Source organism: Pithys albifrons, chromosome 6 (assembly GCF_047495875.1).
Source record: "Pithys albifrons albifrons isolate INPA30051 chromosome 6, PitAlb_v1, whole genome shotgun sequence".
Classification (NCBI taxonomy): domain Eukaryota; kingdom Metazoa; phylum Chordata; class Aves; order Passeriformes; family Thamnophilidae; genus Pithys; species Pithys albifrons.
The window spans coordinates 39,350,609-39,369,617 of NC_092463.1; the positions used below are offsets into that span (position 1 = coordinate 39,350,609).

A 19,009-nucleotide genomic window follows, 5' to 3' on the forward strand; every position below is an offset into this window, starting at 1 on the left:
AGGGAAAGGATGGAAAGCAGCTGGAAGAATAATCTGTGGACAACTTATCATTTAGTTACTACATAATCCTACTGCAGTATCTTAGTTCATTCATGTCTGTCTTGTTTTAACTTTCTTGAAGAGATTAATGCTGCCTCTTTAGTCTAATGTGAATTTTTCACAGATTCAATTCTGAAAAATCTTGGCTTCATTTCAATACATTAAGTGTGGTACCTTAAACTGCCAGCTTCTCTTTCAGCTAAAAAGTAAGTGAGATGCAAGTGACCCAGGATCTCTCAATGAGCAAAAATCCCACATAAGCTACTTATATTAGCAGATAAAAATTATTATTACAGATGATTGACTTTTTTTGGTAAAAGAGCTAATTAGATCACAGAGCTGCTGGGATAGGAAAATCTTCAGGAGAAAAAAGCAAGAGATATAGCAGCTGCATTCCTGTGCTGAAATCTGTTAGCATGGACCTGTTCAGCTATGCAAAATCCTGTATAAGTAAGAAGAACCAGATGCAGCTACAGGAGTCTGTAACTTTCTAACTTCTGCGTGTCTTGCTGATTAGTCTAGTTTTTGTTTGGTTTGGTATTTGTAATAGGCTTTTTCTTGAAGACCCTTTTTGGCATACCATGAAAGGAAAGTAATTTGGGAAAAGATTTTTGTATAGATGTTTAAGAATATGTGAATGATGTTGGGGCTATGGAGCGCACACGGGTGGGCCTGAAAGGCTTCCCCCTGCCAATTCCTCCATCTTCTTCTGATGCATTTGACTGGATGAGAGGGAGCAGATATCAGGCAGATATCCTGAGGTACACATGTTCTGATCAGCTGTCTGGCAGATACATGTTCAGATCTGCAAACATGCACACTGCCTGTTGATTCTTAGTAAGTGAAACAAATGTCCTTGCGGCTGCAGTTGGGCCTAGAACGCATTTCTCTTTTTTGGTAAATGCCCTTCTCTTGCACGAACTAGAAAATGAACTGGAACATGGAATCAGGCAACAGAGATTCAGATTGAATTTTCAGTATTTCTAAAAGATTGAGGTTAAATTATGATTTCCTGTTTTTGCACCTTGATGTGTCTGTCAGAGAATGTATATCTTGAATTGATGAAGTAAGTTTACTGTTTTCAGCTATGAAGTGTGAAATGTGTTGGCCTAACTTCAGTATTTCTGTGATGCAGGCATCAATGAAGAAAGCTGTTTTTCTTTCCTCCGGTTTATTGATGTCTCTCCAGCAGAAATGGCAAACCTTATGAATCAGGGACATTTAGCCAGGTGAGGACAACTTTTACCCACCCCATCCCTTTTAGCAATTACAAGTAATACAAGTGATATTAGAGGCATCTCTCTGTAAACCTGCATTTTCTATGCGTCCTAAAGTTATCAATTGTCTATCATTATCTGATACTAGAGCAACTTCTAGAGTGTTCCTCCAGGTATTGGCACCATTACGCAATGCAATTTTTATGCCTCTGTCAAAAGAAAACTTGTGTTAACAAAGATTTGACATTGTAAATACACAAGATGGTCAAAGGGGCAATAGGAGAGTTTGCTTAGGAGCACACTGTGGGTTGCTGGCATTTTCGAGTGCAAAATCCAGACTTGGGAAGGCCAGTCTATTTCAAAACTTGCCTGTTGCACTTGAGTGTACATTTTAAACAAAAGTGGAATAAGCTTGTGTTGTTACAGTTGTTCTTCAGCCCTGAGCCATGTTGTCTACTTTCCCCATGTCTTGTGTTTAATATGGTGTAAGCTTAAACTGTGGATTTATTGTCTTGGAAAGTGAGGTGATCTGTTTAGTGTACTCTGTAATGGACTTGGAGTGAAGTTAGAAATTTGACTGTAAGAAATTTGAGATTAAAAGCAAGCCTTTATTAACAAATAGAGATGTTTTATTTAGGTGTTTCTAAGTGCAATATTCTTTTATTGTTCTGGTTGGTTTTGATTACTGTTTGTTGACTGTGTTTCAATAAAATAATACAGATTTCATGTATCTGAATGGTGTTCATGAGAAATTCTGCATTCATTACACAGGTGTGTAAATACATCTACTGTGTTTCATTTCAGATGGTTAGCTCTTTTCCTGTCTCTGAAAGCATCCTACAGGCTCCATCACATGCGCTCCTGGATGGAGACTGAAGAGGAGAAAGAGCAGGGGTCGTGTTTTCTGAGGAACAGGGATTTCTTGCTTGATGTAAATTTCCCACTGTCTTTCCCTAACTTGCACAGCTGCACTTTGCTGCAGGTAAGCAAAGTTTCTGTGATGTGGAGACAGTAACAAATCCTAACGAGTGAGAAATGATGAAACCTTTCTATCCTTATAAAACAGGGAAGACCAACTTAGAAACAGGATGACTTCTTTGTCTGCTTTATTAGATATAGCTAGTAGACTTCACAGTGCTGAACAGAAAAATAATTTAACTGCTGTCTTCCTCCCATGTGGTCATACTTTTCAAAACTTGCTATAATAAATAAATCAGTTAAGTTAGAAGACTTAAAAATTTCATATTACTGGAGCAGCAGAACTAGACTCATAATTTGTCAGAGATGGATTCTGCATGTAAGCTTAAGTTTTGTAATGTTTTTCTACACATAGAATGCTCATTTTCTGACTGAAACTACTCTTTTCTTGTCAAATTCAATAAATGATTGCAGCAACTGGGGAAAACAGAGACAAGCGTGGCAGTGTTTGAAAGTTGGTGGAGAGGCACTGTCTGTAGTGTATTTCTACACTGAAATTTGCTTCTGCTGCTGTCTGGTAGACTCCAGATGTATTCATTCTGTGTAATGCAAGATCGTTTTTGCTAATCTTTTGCCTGGGATATGTGTGAAGACTTTGTCTTTTTATGACTAAATTGCAGTTGATTTCCTGAGTTAGGTTATCACTCTGTTGATTCAGTTCACTGGGAAATAAGTTCACAAAAGTGCTAGCACAGAGTCAGGAAAGCATCTAGGGCAGTTAGCAGATATTCAGTGAAAAAATCTTTTCCGAAATAGTGAGATCATGCCAAATTTCTCTAGGGAATATTGCTTCTGCTCATGAGTCTGGAAGGGGAAAAGAGATAGCCAGAATTCAATTGAGTATTGTGTAGAGGAAGTTGAAATTGAAGACGCATAAGGCAGTAGGAAACCAACCTTGGACTTGGTGTCATGTTTTGCTGCGTTAACAGCAAAGCCAACAAAATGAGTCCTTCTAGTTATCAAACAAAGAGCAAGCGAACTGAGTGTGTATGACAGTTAACCCTGGCTGTGCTGGTGTTTCAATTCTGTGTTTCCGTATCTATCTTGATAAAATGTCTGTGCTATATGGATTTGCTTTCAGTTAATATTTTTGAGATTACATCCAGCTGTTTCTATATGGTTATATAGGTGTTGCTTATCTCTGAGATTATATTGTAGCTCTGTCCTCTCACTGGTGTGCTTGAGGAAAACTTGTCTGATGTCATAAGTATGGCAGCCTAACAGTAAAGAAGTAGAAGATGGTGTCAGAAGTTGTGTGTATTTACAGAAGATGGCATTTATTTTTACCTCTGAAGAAAGGCAGTCTATATCTTTACATAACCTTTGGGTTAGTGTGTATAAATATCAAAATGAAAGTCATTAAATTTTCTAAAGGGGAGCAGATGGATTAAGATTAGAGATATTAAATATAAGATGTGGAATATGCATGTGTAGGCTTTAATATTAACAATTAAATGTGCAGCATTTGGGTAGGCTACAGACTCACCTATACCACAGCCTGGCAAGATTTAAACATGAATTTCATTTCTCTAAATAATTTCTGTTCTCTGAGGATGTCATTACTTGTGTCTCAGGGGTGCCAGTGCTGTGGCTGTGTGTAACGAATGACTTGCTCTACGTTCTACACAGAAAACAGCCAACTGAGGTTCAGAGTTCATCAGTGTGTGCAACACTGTGCATTTGTGATAACCCCAGTAAATATAAAGGAAGTGTAGCCCTACAGTTATGACTGATTCTTAGAGCTGTTTTCTAACCTACATGTTAGACAAATTGTCACCTGAAGTCACTTAAAAAAAAACTATGTTTGCAGAATTTTGTTTGCACATCTTACATTTAAAAAAAGAGGGGGGATGGGTAATGCAAAACCAAAAGGAGAGTTGAAAAACAAACTGCCCTTAACATGCCTGTCTTCTAGGACCATACATTATTATAAGTGAAAATGAACAAACTCTTAGCCCAAATTTAAGAAACTTTTAACATAAAATTCCCCAAGGCTTCCTGTAAGGCTTCATAAGATAGTAACATGCAGGGATTGAGGAGGGTGAGAAAAGAGGAAAAAGGAAATGGTATAAATCTGGAAAGGCTTTTCTTAACTGTTCAGATCAGCATTTCCGATGTAAGAGGCAAACTAAGTAAAAAAAAAGCGCATTTATTTTTAATGGATATTTCTGAAATTGAGGTCACATCTGTCTAAAGATAGTATGAGTTTCTTCATGTAAACACAGAAATCCCATGCAGTGTGAGGACTCTTCATTCCTGTTGCTCAGTCCCTCCACACCATGTATATTAATTTGTGTACACTGAATTCAGGTAATACAAAATCTGTTCTGTTCAGATGAATCCTTCTTTCCTTTGCTTTCCTAGTTTCTGTTAAAATATTATGTGTTATTAAGGTTAACATGCTGGCAACAATGACCTATATTTATGTCTGCAATATGTGAGAGGCTCTTTCAACACTAGCTTTGGATTATGTAGTTGTAGTAGATGCATACATTCTTGTTTTTTAACAATCCTCCTCTTTAGTTCTTGGTGATTTGTTGCCACTGTTTCTGGTCCTCAGATGAGTAAACCAACATCCGCATCTGTTGTCCACAGCCTTGTACTCCCACCCTTGTGATTCCCACTCTGCTGTTCAGCACACAGCCTGTTTTACCAGGTGGTGAAACATATGACAACTCTCTTGGAGCGAAGGGGCAGGGGTTTGTTTTCATCTTGATCAGCATTTTAATGAGTACAGACAGCTAGGCCAGCAAGACAGGGCTCTGCAGGGACAGGAGTAAACGTGCAGCAGTTGTTGCTGATAAAGAATTGCCAGCTGAGTAAGAGCCTGTTTCGGGGATCACTTTGCATTACCCAGTGGGGCCCAAGCTTTGACCTGGGCTTTTTTGCGCTGCTGAGTGTCAGTGAAAGGCTAGTCAGTTCTTTCTGCTCTCACCTTTTACATAAAAAAGCAAATGTTCATTCAGAGAGCATGAACTTTGCTTTTGCCCACTCCAGACCATGAATCACAGTTGCAGCAGCTAAAGGACACACCTGTGTGCTGGGATTGACTGTAGCATACGTACAGTGAGACTGTTCTTCTCCCTTGTCAGCAGGTTCCAATGATACCTGCTAGCTGTTTGCATCTTGCTTAGTGAATCCACATCTGGAAATAGAAAGGGCACAGAATGCATGATCCATGGTAGACTTCTACTGTGGATGTTTTCTAGCATTTTTTGACATACACAGAAATATGGGTATCCAGTGTATCACTTGGTATACAAGGTCTGCTTCTGTCATGTACCCAGATGTTTAGAACGTCAAACACTGGGATTTTAGAAAACTGGGAGGCTTTGTAAAGTAGAACTAGCATGTAACTAATTTTGGTGCATTAGGAACTGGGGCAGAACAATACCAAAGCTTTAGATTCTGTTTACGTTTTACTTAAATGAACTGCTAAATTTTCCAGGAGGGCACATCCTGTGATCCTATTGCAGTGAGATGCTTCATGCTTCTAAAATTATTGCGTGTTTCCTATTGTATGCAGAATAATGTTCTGCATACTATAGGAAATAATTAAATGTAACAAAATATAACTATAGTCTCTAGGAATATAGGAAGAGTCAGAATAAAAACTAAGTGGCAAAAATGGCTTAGTCTATAAGCAATTTATTTCATTGTTTGATGCAAATATTTACAATAATAAAGGAAATATAACTGATGCAAGCAAAATTTGGGTTTTTGTTATTTTTCTGTGTACAGTTGAGCATCTTCAAAGAGCTCTCCTTACTTTAAACTGCACTGTCATCTTAGTGTCCCCAGTTCTGAATCAGGGTATTGTTCTGTATCAAAAGGACACTGATACAATTGTAGCAAATTCCAGGTTTTGCACATGGGGTGTGTTCGTGTGTGTGAGTAACTATGTTAGCACCTTGAAAGTCTTCAGGATAAAATTGAGAGCCCTTTTGCACAGGAAAGAAGGAAAAGGGTGGAAAAGATTTAAGTCTAAAGGTACCAGTCCAGACTTATTTAGATTCTTAATTTTTTTCTTTGCAAATTTAATTTTGCTTCAGAACAGATAAATGAGTAGCTAGAAAACAGCCTGAGGGTCAGGCCTACTAGAATACTGCTGTTATTTCCTTCATTAGAAAAGCTAAGGTCAAAAGGTTCAAAGAAGGAAAAACTTGTTTCTGGTTCCAGCTGAGTGTAAAGACAAGTATCAATATGAGCTATTCTGATTTCAACCATTTCAGGATTTGAATGTTTTGACAGTTATACAAAGATCCTATGCATTGTCACTGCAGAGGATGTGTAGAGTTTTCTTTTTTCAAAAAGAAATACGTAGTGAATGTCCTTTTGTCTTCCTTGTGGGTAGGTACAAAATTTAAGAGGATTATTTCTTTACAGAAATAGCAATGTCTTAATTTTAATTTTGATTTCAGAACCTTGTGTTCAGCAGCCACTGTAAAGCAGTTACTGGCTATTCAGACCATGTCATATATAGAAGGCGATCAGCTACCTCATGTGTACGATGCTGCCAGGTGACTGAGCTGCCGTCCTTCCTGTGCATGGCCAGTCCACGGGTAAGTGCAAGTTAAGTTGTAAATTATGTATTTTCTATTGTGTTTTCAATCTTGTTAGAATTGTGTCTTAGGAACAGAATGATCTATTCCTTTCTTTTGGTTCAGTAAAACTGTTGTGAGGATATCCTTTTGCTGCTGCATTCAATAGTGGGTATTTTCATAGGGGAAATGACTGTAACGTGTACTGAAGGGAAAAGGAAAGTTGTACGATGCACCCAACAGGAGTTGTTCTGAGATACAGAGATTTCACTTTCTCTCCTAATACCAAAAGGAGTAACATTATAGAAGAAATTGTTAAGTAAATTATTCCCCAGTAATCCCAGGGGGAGATTTGGGTATGATATGAACAGCATGAGGTGATTGTTTCATCAACTCTGATGGCAAAAGGGGGCAGAGGAGCAATGCTTTTCTGAAAAGGATGTTTGTTTTCTCTCATTGTGTCAGCTTATGCTCTGAAAAGGAAACACCACATTGCAGTATAGAAGGATTACTCAAGCTGGCATTTTTCTAAGTCTTTTGCATGTGGATTGGTAGTGCCTAGGGTTGTCCATCTAGTAAGTGAATTTTGAAGTTAATTTAGCTGAAGTTTCCTGTGCTGACACAAGAGACCTTCATAAGTCTATGGTTATTGTATTCCATGTTGTCAAATGTTCACAAAGCTGGACAAAATGTACCAGACCATCCAGATGTTATATTCTTTAACTACTGTTGAAGTTAATGCTGTAGCCTCATCAATTGATATGCAGTTATACTTTCACATCAGGAGAAGGGTGGGTGGCAAGTAGGCCTTTGTGCCTATTACCTTCATGCTGCTGCCCAAGCTGAATTCATCTGTGCCAGCAGCTCTAGGGGCCAGGAATCCAGTTGAACTGCTCAGTCACTTAACACTTCCCAGTTAAAACATAATTTCTGGTTTGAGAACAAGAGGTTATTCTGAGAGTAAATTGTGAAACCCACTTTGCCTTCGGATTCCTTTGATTTGTCACATTTTGTACCTGAATTTGCATCATGGAGGAAGAATATGTTGAATTCTTCAAGCAGGAAGGGAGGAGAAGGGCTTAAAAGGCTACATATAAAGGGGAAGGGAAAGGTGAGGAGAGATCATATCTGACATTATTCTAATGAATAAAAGTTAGTTGTTTTGGCTTGGCTGGTGTATAAAAATGATTAAGCGTAGACATGGGGTTTTGTTCCTAGGAATACAAGGACTTAATTTTACGCTTGTTAGAAACTTTTGGCAGGAGTGTAGAAGACCTGAAACAGCAGAAAAAGCACATATGTTCTCAGAAACTATAGCCTTCTGTTGTTGTTTGACCTCTGATGAATTTTGGGAAGTTAATGGAGCGAATGATAGAAATAGGAGCATGTGTTTGTGTAGCTGCTGGGGATGGGGGATCAGTGTTTTCTTCCTATGCAGGTAGTGTTCCTAAGTACCAGAACAAGAATATTGATTATTATTATTTTACTTGTAGGTAACAGCTGTGCCACTGGAGTTCTACTGCAATGACCGAAGCGCAGAATACGAGCGCAGGGCACTAAGGGAAGGAGGATGTCTGGAAGCAAAGCAGTGTATACTCCATGGATCCCCTGAGCTAGCAGCTGACTGGCTGAAGCAATGCTCCCAGTTCTTCCCAGAGCATCCAGGAGGGCTGTTAGGGATCAGGCCTCAGAACGGCTGGTCTTTTATCAGGATACCAGGTAAATTTGAAGATTGTCATGGAACAGAGATGAGATAAATAAGGACATCTGTTGTTTGGGGGTAATATATGCTTGGTTATGGGCTGATGGGCTTCTTGAGGGATTGGGAATGACTGTGTGTTTGTTTTCCCTTCTGAGTGAAAGTTTGCCCTGATAACTTAAAATGCACAGATTTTGCATCCTCTGACTGAAGTAGAGCTGTCAGTGGATACTGAAAAAGTAATACAGACTTTCCTAATGCTCAAAACCTCTGTTTGCATGTCAGCCCTCCAAATAACTGTAAAGACATAGACTTGCTTACTAGAGCACAGGCTGCTCCCACAACCCAATACTCTTTTGAGGTTGGATATAGGAAGGTTGCAGGAAAAGTTACAGTCATAGTGTGTCGGAAGAGCTTCATATTGTCTTAAGAGATCTTTTATTAGTCTGCCTTGTGAAAAGATTAAAATTACTTGTAACAGTCTACCATGAAAAGGATGGGTTTGAGGACCAAGCTCAGAAGAAATTGGCCTGGAAAACAAGGCATGAGGGATTTACTGAATTTCAGTTGGAATAAAGAGGACTTACTCATGCTTCCCGGTAAAGTGGGAAAAGGGCGCCAGTGTACCAGTAAAGTAAATGTACTTAATTTTTTCCTAGAATTAGACTAAAGTAATCCAAGATCTCCTAGAGTTTGATTGCCCAGTACTGCAGTGACTTTCATGGGCTGGACATGCTCTAGCTGTCAGAAGATGGTCCTGAGCATTGAGCAGAGTTTTGCAGAAAGTACTCAAGATCTGATAGATAGCCAAGAGGAAAAACAGCTTACACTGCCAGATGCAAAGTTATTCCCAGACCCTTTTGGGTCAAGGATGTTTGGCAGGGGAAGTTAGTACAGTAAAAGGAAAAAGGCCTTTTGCTTGCTACAGTCCAGTTTAAGGGATCTCATAAGTGTTTGGAGTTATTTGAAGTGCGTGCACATTTGTATCCATGTGTAATGGAGAAACCAATTTTCATGAACTTGCAGTAGATTAATAGTCAGTGATAGCTAATGACTTTATAGTTTCTTCAGAAATTCTTTGAATATTTTGTCAATTATTTGAAAACAGAAAATTGATCTCTAGCAGAAAAGAAGGAAATATTGAAGGAATAAATTAAGGTAGAAGGTGTGGGTAGAGAAACGAAGAAAAGTAGCCAATGCAGAATAGAGACAGGGCTGCATTCTCTTGAAAAGCCTTCCATTTTAAGCTGATGACCTTCTTACCAGCCAAAATTTTTAGAGCAATAAAGATGGGATACAAGAAGCTTACAGGAGTGAGTGAATAGGTGCAAGGTTAGGCAAATTGTTGTCAAAGCACTACAGAATTCCGTTGAGAAGGTGGTTGGGATGAGTGTGTTATGTAAAGCTGGCTTAATTTGGGAAGTGTTGGAGCTAACAGTGGGTTAAAAAAGTAGTTTTGTACAGCTGTGTTTTAATTAGGTGGAAAGTAGAATTAAAACCTAAACTTACTCTAAGAGGACAGGGCACACACCACAACAGGAGGGCTGTGTTCATACATGCAGAAGCAGGCACAGTGCCTTACAGAAAGCGACTGATGTACTGAAGGAGCCATTTGCAAGGTTTAAGTGTAGCAAGTGTCGAATGGAATGGTAGCTGTGAAGCTCTATGGCAAATAGGTGAGGAGAGGAAAAGGAGACACCTCTCTCTCCTAGACCCCTGATCTGTCCTCTCCCAGACTCGGCGTTCCCAGTACCCTGGCAGCAGGCTCAGCTGTGATCACTGTGGGAATCTCTTGAGGCTTTTCCTGTTCTTTGAAAGAAAAATGGTCCTGGATTAAATGGCAGGAAGTGTCTGAGTCCTTTTAGTATCGATAAAAAGCACCGGCCTTGCTGGCTGTTTACTGTGAGAGCCAGCTAGCTCCTCACTGACCCCATTGTGCCGTGCAGACTGTCGGGAGGGGAACCAGGGGTGTCAGCTCCAACCCAGGCTTTATCTCTCTTTCCTCCGCCTTTTGCATGTCCAGAGGCACTTTTGCTCATTCTCCAGAGAACGCTTAGCCCAGCTACAGTCATCGGCCAGAGCTCCTGACAAGGGTTATTCTGAGTCATAATCGTTTGTAATTATTCTTCCCAGGCTCACTGTATCCCCTTGTAGATAATTTATGTCCATATCCCTGCATGGCTGGAAGCAGGGTTGGCTTTTTTTTTCCACACAGTAGGATTTGACAGTTACTTTCTGTTTGGTCTGGTTCCTTTTTCTTGTTTATTTCATACAGCGCTGAAGAACCCAAAAATTGTATCCTAGGGAGAGCTCTTTTATGTGCAGTGCAGGATCTCTGTCTTGTGACTGACTTAAAATTCTAAAAACTCCTTTGATGCTATTAAACAAAAAAACCCCAAAAACCAAACACACAAAAAAAATTCAAAGAATTTGTCCTTGGAAGTTGTTGACGTTCATTAAAAATAAAAAATGTAGAATTGCAAATTTTGGATATCTCATTTAAGAAAGTAGCCTTTTTCTTCTCCCAAGGTAAAAAAAAATTAAAAGTAGAAGGGAGAGAAACTAGAGGTGGAAGGCACTTTCTTTTTTCTCTTTTGAATAATTGTGGTGTTTTCTGAAGATGGTATGTATAAAGTGCATTTTCTGTTACCGCTGTTCAGAATTTGTCCTTGGAAGCACTAGGTGGCAGGCTTTCAGCATGCAAAAATATTTAATTGGGGAAAACACAATGGCATCAGGCTAGCATGCTTAAAGGTGCCAGTTTAAAGACAAATGGTTTTGTCTTCCAGGGATGATAAATCTCTTTTTTGGTAGTACTGTTTTGCTTTCCTAAAAAAACCACAATAACTTTCTCACCAGTGCAGTCTGCTCTACTGCTGAGATACTGGATGAGTTATGAACTGTTAACAAGTTTCTAACTTTTCAGACCATCTGCAAATAAGTTCTTTACTTGTAATTTGCATTTCATTGCTATTTAAAAATAGTAACTTACACAATGGAGACCTCAGGAGCCAGCAGCAAAGGACATGCATCATTTCCAGTTAGCAAAGCATAATTCTACCTATTCATGCCTTTGTGAGAAAAACAGGAGCATTTTGCTTTTGGAAACTTGCTAATAATGTTAATCTGATTCTGTTGAGACTGACTCTTGAACAGATCCTATTTGTTCTCTTCCAATCAGATGCCTTTTGGTTAATAATCATGTTAGTTTGTCAGGTATATCTAAACTTTTCATGTAGCTTCACTCAATTTAATTCATTCTGAAATAGCAAGCTGACCAATTAGAATAAAAGCAGAATGTCATGGCTGTGTGGATTTAAAGGAAGCAATAACATTTTGTATAAAGAGTAAACATTGCTACTATAGGCTTCCACAGATGTATTTTAAAACCAAATAGCCCTAAGTCATTTTCATTTTGCCTAATTGTCTAAGTCCAAAATTCGTTTTTTCCTTAAAAGAATGCATCAAACGATTAACAATTTATATGTAAATGAGAACAAGTCCTGTACTAGAGATGAGTGCATTGTTAAAAGTTATTTTCCACTTAGAACAAATACTAGCCTGATATATGGGCTAGAGTTTTCCTTATAGTATCTCCTTGGCTTGCTCACCAGTTAATGAATTCTCTTAGGTAGTTGCTAATGATTCAGGCAGTGATGTGGTTCATGCTCCCAGCAGAGCAAGATAACTCTAAAGGGAGAGCAAATGGGAGATAAAACAGGACCATCTAGGTAGGAAGACAAGCAAGAAAGAGCAGACTTTTCTGTCTTGGGTTCTTAGCTAGTGAATTGCAGATGCATGGCTCTAAAATAAGCAAGGGAGAGCATTCAGAGCATTGTCTTACAGTGCAAATGGAATAGCTACTAATTTTAAACAATACTCAAACTCACAATTTTTTGACTTTCAGAAAGGAGACTATAGGCTGCATCTTCTGATGTCCTAATGTAGATTCCACTAATTCCAGCATCAAGTCCATTATTTATATTTAAACTAAAGGATATTTTTGAAAGATAACACAATTGAAATACTAAAGTGACAGGAATCCATCATGTTTCTGGGTAAAGGTGACTAGTGCAGACTAGTTTTTCTTCACTATTGGAAGCATAAGAGGGGAAGCATACCTAGTTTTTACAGTTTTGACAAGTCACTGGGCACTGTGCCTTTCTCAGCTATTAAAAAGTTCTCTTTTGTTACTAAAAACCTTTGTCCAAAAGAAGAACCTTGAGTAGTGCCAATTGCTTCATGAAAAACTGAATCATGGCACATCACTGAATACCACATCACTTGGGTACTTACAGATTGTGTTGCCTGCCATGCTTGTAAGATCTTTTTAAGAGTGCTGTTGAGTGATCTGTATGCTTCTGTTCCACTAATATGAACCTATATTAAAATGTATTGTGGTCAGGCAAAAGAATTTTTGTATCTAATTTTTTTTTGATTGGGATATTGGGCAAGACAGTTAATCCAGCTTTCTGTAAGGCAGTTTTCTTCAGCCCATGAGTTAAATAATTCTTTGAAGCAGGAAGTGTGCAGAAGTGTTACCTGCTAGACATGTTGAAAATACTTGGGTTCTGTACTAGCCTGCACCATCTGCAGTTACCAGCTTTCCGTTTTGGCTGTAAACCTAAGTTCAGACATCCAAAAGAATAAAGAATCATCAATGGCCTTTCCAACAGATAATTTTTTGGAAGAAAATTTCTCTTCATCCTATTTCAACAGTAATGTATTGTTTACTGAAGTTTACGTACAGAATGTACAAACAGGAAGATCTCCTTCCTGAAAAACACTTCATGAGCAGTGCTGAAGTAGAGAGGACATGAAGTATAAAATCTGAAGTGACTGAAACGATTGCCATCTGGAAATATTTCTTAAACAAAACAAAAGAAAAACGAAAAAACCCCAGAGAGCAGGGAAGAAGAAGAAAAGGTACTGTGAGGGAGTTGTTATTTTATAGTGACCTAGGGAACTGTTCTTCACTTTCTGCGTGGGTGAGGGGTTTGATCTGTGGAGGATAGATCTAAAGATTAGCAGCAGGTAGCAGCAAATGTGCAAAATACAGCATTTTCACATGTGAAGTGGAAAACATTTCTTCAAGTGTCCAGGCATATTGATCTAGTCAGAATAAATACTTAGATAAGGGAAATGGCTGTCCAAAAAGATAATTGACTCCATACTTGCAAGGAGATCAATCTGTGATGAGATTTTGCCAGATGGGTATATTTCTGTGTTCCTGTCCCAGCAAACAAAAGTTTTTGTCAGTCTGTCAGTCTGCCTGTCTATCTGTCTGTCTACTTACCGACCTATCCCTTATATGCATTTAGAATATGCATTTTATGTATATGTATTTTACACGTACTGTGATTTTAAGTGTCAGCCAGAAGAGATGTTGAAGTTTTCTCCATCACACCTTGTTATTTTAGGAACTATAATGCTAGGAAAGTGCTAGGAAATCTTAGGAGTTTACTTGTTGTGTGTATCTGGTTTTGCTTTATTAGTTGTGTGCTTTTCTTCTATTTCTTTTTAGACAAAGAGAGTCTGATCACTGACAGTGGAAAACTTCATGCTCTTGATCTTCTGTTGACACGGCTGAAATCTCAAGGACACAGAGTTCTCATTTATTCCCAGATGACACGGATGATTGACTTACTAGAGGTAGGAGAGCTATATTTTACAGAAGGCAAATTCTGAAGATGGAGAAAGTAATATAATTTGGATGTGGCAAACCTGGCGTAAAATTACTATACTGTAGGATACCCAGTAAATGAGTTAACTCAAGAATATAAGAATTTCTATACAAAGTTAGACCTAAGGTCCAACCCAACCTATAATGGAAAACATTTATACTCTGTTATACACTATATACCAGGTATGGGGTATGGGGAAAATGCACAAGAATAGTGATATTTCACAATTAGTTGCTCAGTCTCCAACAGTTTGCAGCTCAAAGCCTTTCTGAGCTAAATGTGCCTCCTGTATATTCAGTTAGTCCAACATGGATTCTTCCATGAAATTGTTCGGTTGCATCTTGACATTTTGTTAGGTGTTGACATTTGCACTGCCCTGTCGTAAGGGATTCCGTGGCTTAATTATCCTCTTCTGCTGTTTTTGAACTGTTTCCTTCTGTTTTCATTTGATGCTTACATGTCCTTTTAAGTAAGAGGAAGAGGGAGAACAGTGATTAATTCTACACTGTTTATGTTGCTTGTAATTTCACAGACTTTTACTGTTTCCCTCTATCTCTGTCATCCTGTTCCTCTGCACAAGTTTGGTAAACATGAAGAGGTTCTCTGGCACATACAATAGGAAATAAATTAGGAATCCAGTCATTACTCATTATTTAACTACAGTCAGTCCACCTCTGAAGGAGAAAAGAGTATTTGATGAGCAGACATGCCACCAAAAAGCAAGGGATACAGTCTTCTCCACAGTAAACTGAAGAGAAAACATGAGAAGCCTGAATCAATAGCTGCCCAAGTCCTGAGTTCTGTATGAACAGGAGTGCAGTTTAAGGTCAGCAGTTAATAGTTCAATAACAAATCACAAGCTGAATTTTTTTTTTGCTGCTGTGAGATAAAACAGAACTTGCATGGTTGCGGTTCTGTATTTGGCACTTTGCCCAGCATGCTTCATATGCCTCTTTTTTAAGCAAACACTGGACATAGTATAGGTTTGTTGACACCTGGCTTTGCATCATGAAACTCATACAGCTGAGTGTTCAGTGCTTCTGGCTTTTCTCTTCAGCATTTTAAAGGCTTGTGAGCACACTATTGTGCTATTTCACCTTCTGAATGTTCCAACTTCACTTGTTGGGTTTTATTATCCAAATAAACCATGTCTTCTGTTTTTCTTTTTCCCCATCCAAGTAACTGAAGCTGAATTTAAGTGAGCTAAAAATCAAGTAAGGACTCAGTTTATAAGAAAATCCTTGGAAAAGATGTGTATCTATAGATATTTTTTATTTGTTACCTGAGATATCAAAATACATCCCATCTGCCTCCTCGAATATGAAAAAACATGTCTTTTTTTTTTAACAGTATTTGGACACATCAGTGTAACTGCTACATTATTACACTAACCTAATCTACACAGGGCAGAGAGCACAAAACACATTGTTTACAAAGTTATAAAACCATGTTTGTTTAATGTAGCTTCAGCTGAAGAGCTGCTGCTTAGTTCAGCCATTATAAAATGCCCAATATAAATACAAAGAGGAAAATTATTTTCTTTCAATGGAAGAGAATAACATATAATTTCGGTACTGTTACTTCATGCAGATGTGTATTTCATACTTTTTAAGATTGTTTTGTTTGTTTTTCTTGATGTGATTGCTTTCACCTGTAAGTAATTATCCCTGCTTTCAGTGGGAATCGCATTGCATTCATGAGATGAGAGGTCAAATTATATTGTCCATGATGTTAAAATGTATTAGTTATATTCTACCAAAAGTTTATTAGTTGTGTTAAAAGATGGGAGTACTCAATTTGGACTGTGAAATAACCTGAAAGGAAAAGATGTTTATAGTTTCTGAGAAAGTATCTGTGGAAGCCCAGAAGAGCACTGGCTTTAGGAGCACTGCATTCTTACAATACTCAGGTCATCGTGTGTAGTTCATTTACTGCGTAGGTACTCTGTTGCAAGGGAGGGCCCCTTTCATTATTTTTCCTAGACTGATGCTTCCGGTGGCCTGGTGACCCCTTACACCAAACAAGATTGGCAGTAGGTCTAATATAAGGATCTCTGTATGACAGTGAAGCCTTCCCATGAGGCTTCTCCCACCCCACTCCATCAGTCCTTGTGGGAACTAGAAAAATGATCAGTCATCAAATGCCTTCCGTAATTACAGTAGAGACCAGGTAAATTACTGCTTAAATAGTTTCTTTGCTATCAGAATTCTCTCTTTAGCTAAAAGCATGCCATTTCTGTGAGTGCTCAAAGCACTGAACTGCTGAGAAGTGTAGTATGTGTTGCAATGCAGAGGGGGTTTTTTTTCTTTTTTTCTGAATTTGAAAGAATGTACTGTCACTGCTTGGGAAAGTACTGGACAAAACCAGTTCACAAAAAAAGGATGTTTCATATAAGCACTGTTAAACTACTGTGAAGTATCTGTCTTGATCAAAGGAAGGTGGATGGAGGCAGACCAGAACCTGTTAGATGATTAACTAAAGGCTAAGGTACTAAGCTAGTTTGCAGAGCTGGGGAGCAGCCCATGAGTGCCAGTATTGCAGATTTAGAATAGCTTGTTCTAGTGTACTTTGTGCCTGAGTGGAAATATCTGAGGTTTGGATTAAGGATAAATGCACCTATTGGAATGAAGGAATGTATTTTCTATTTGTGCTGAAGTTTGTTTAGAAGGCAGATAATGAAGAGAAGGTTAATGGACAGATGAGGGAGAACTAAATCAAGACATTTAAAGGTTGAATTATCATAGGGACAGATAAAGACAGTAACAAAGAAATGAAAAGGAAAAGGTCCTTGCGATAATAAAAAAAGGATTGATCAAATCTGGAGAAAAGGTGACATAGTGCCTAACTGACAACTGTATCTCTCTGGTTTTAGTTTGTGACAGAACCTATCATAAAAGTTGAATAAAACAATTGTAAATTAGGGCTTGTTTGTCTGCATGATGAAGTAGCTGTTCTCTGCTTTGAACTTCTATTGTTGTACTGCAGAAATCATACTAGTCACAAGGTCTGTTTTGTAGGGGTAGTACACGTGTGGCTTCGGCCATTTTCACACTTTTATTTACCTAATTTTCTCTTTCATCTGTGTTGCAATGAAGTTTGCTTCCACTGTGGCAGTCTTTTTCTAAGGTTCCATATAGTACAGCAGGTCTTGAATGATTTCTGCAGTAGTGAAGCAGAACAAAAAAGGGTGAGCAGGAGCCCTGAAGCATAGGTGAAAAGGAGAACTGAGCATGGTACTGTCGGAAGGTTCATTAGAGTGCAAGTACTGCCATGTCTTCTCACAGCACATCAGTTCTGTGTCTGCTGAACATTGTGGCTTGGAGCAAGATGAATCCAAAGTTCTTGCTGCTAAAGCACCATCTGCTCCTTTCTGTCTTCAATTGCACTCACAGCTTTTCAAAAATACTCATGCACCAGTAAGGTTTCAAACCTAACTAATGTAACCAGTAAGTGTTGCATCTCCTCAGCCAAGAAAGGATCACATTGTTCAAATACCCCAGAGGGTATCTTTCCAGAGCAACTCTATGGATATTTGCATAGCTTTAAGAGCCTTGTATTTAATTCAGATTTTACTGATAGTTGCACAGGTATCAAAAAAAATATGAGAACCTTAAAGCATGAAAAACATCTCTCATTGGAAAAAACCTTTGCCTACAGCACTCCTAGTTGATGCCATTTTATTTGTGACTCAGGCAACAGTTTCAGTTCTGCTGCTTGGCATGAGCTGTGGGCTGACACACCAGTGCAATGCTCACTGTGTTCTTGTATGTGGTAAGACTCACAGACTCTTCACTGGTGACATAAAGCCTGGACAGACATCAGTGTGCAGCACCAGGGTTTTAAAAACACCAGTCCAATGGTATAAAATCAACAGGGAGCAGGTGCAGTTGGTTTGTTTGGAAAGCTTTGCTTGTACAGTGAACACTTGGAATTTAGAGAAAATTTAGAGTCTCTGAAAACAAACTTCCCATCTTAGTGATTTTGTTTGCCTGTTTATTTATAGGAAAAGGCACACAAAAGCTAGCATATGATTGAGTATCTTTGATTTCTGAATTGTATTATTATAAGTATTGCTTACATAAGATTGCTTACAGCATATTTGTTGATGACATTGAGGGAATTTAGTGTTGTAAGGAGCAATTCTGATTTTATTGTGTTTTGGGATTTTTTTTCTGGAAGACCGAGATTGAACAGTTTCATAAGCAACTGTATTTTTCTGGTGTATGTTCTTTACAGGAATACATGGTTTATAGGAAACATACCTACATGAGATTGGATGGTTCTTCAAAGATTTCTGAACGAAGGGACATGGTAGCAGACTTTCAGAACAGGTAATGTATTTATGTATTTTACAAGGTGTGTTTGTGCTAAAATGCATGTACATAGAAAGATGGTAAAAGATGTAATGGAAATAAATGAAATTTTGCATTTATCTTTCCTGATATCAAATTGACCTCATTTGTCTGAAGCAAAATCCAAAATGGATTCTGGCAATTTTTATAAGCACATTAGCGTGCATTATTTATAATGATTGAGTTTATGGTTATTGTTTCCTTTGAATCATGAGATACATCTTGATACAATGTTACTTTGGTATGGTCCTTCACAGTAAGGTTATACTTCCTGGATAGGTTGTTGTTTATTGCAGGATGAAAGTGACATTCTAGACTAGAGGTAAGTCCTTGCATGGTTCCAAAGTATCATAGCTGAAGATAGCAGCCAAGGCCTTTCAGTTCACTGATTCATGATACCTGAACGGGTGTGTTGCAAGGGTGAGCCTTTCAGTGGACTCCTCAGAGCAATAAAGCTTGAACATGTGCCGAAAGCTGAAGTAAGAGGACCATGCAGTAC

General features: G+C 38.4%; 1 protein-coding gene across 2 annotated transcripts in view; it reads left to right on the forward strand.

The window, feature by feature from the left end:
- INO80 (INO80 complex ATPase subunit) overlaps positions 1-19,009 on the forward strand; it is a 60,766-nt gene that overhangs the window by 29,451 nt on the left and 12,306 nt on the right. For both annotated transcript variants that reach the window (XM_071558414.1, XM_071558413.1), the window contains 6 exons: positions 1,175-1,268; positions 2,061-2,238; positions 6,656-6,796; positions 8,269-8,494; positions 13,999-14,126; positions 18,395-18,489. In XM_071558414.1, the coding sequence (XP_071414515.1) occupies positions 1,175-1,268; positions 2,061-2,238; positions 6,656-6,796; positions 8,269-8,494; positions 13,999-14,126; positions 18,395-18,489 (862 nt within the window). The remainder of the gene's footprint in view (positions 1-1,174; positions 1,269-2,060; positions 2,239-6,655; positions 6,797-8,268; positions 8,495-13,998; positions 14,127-18,394; positions 18,490-19,009) is intronic.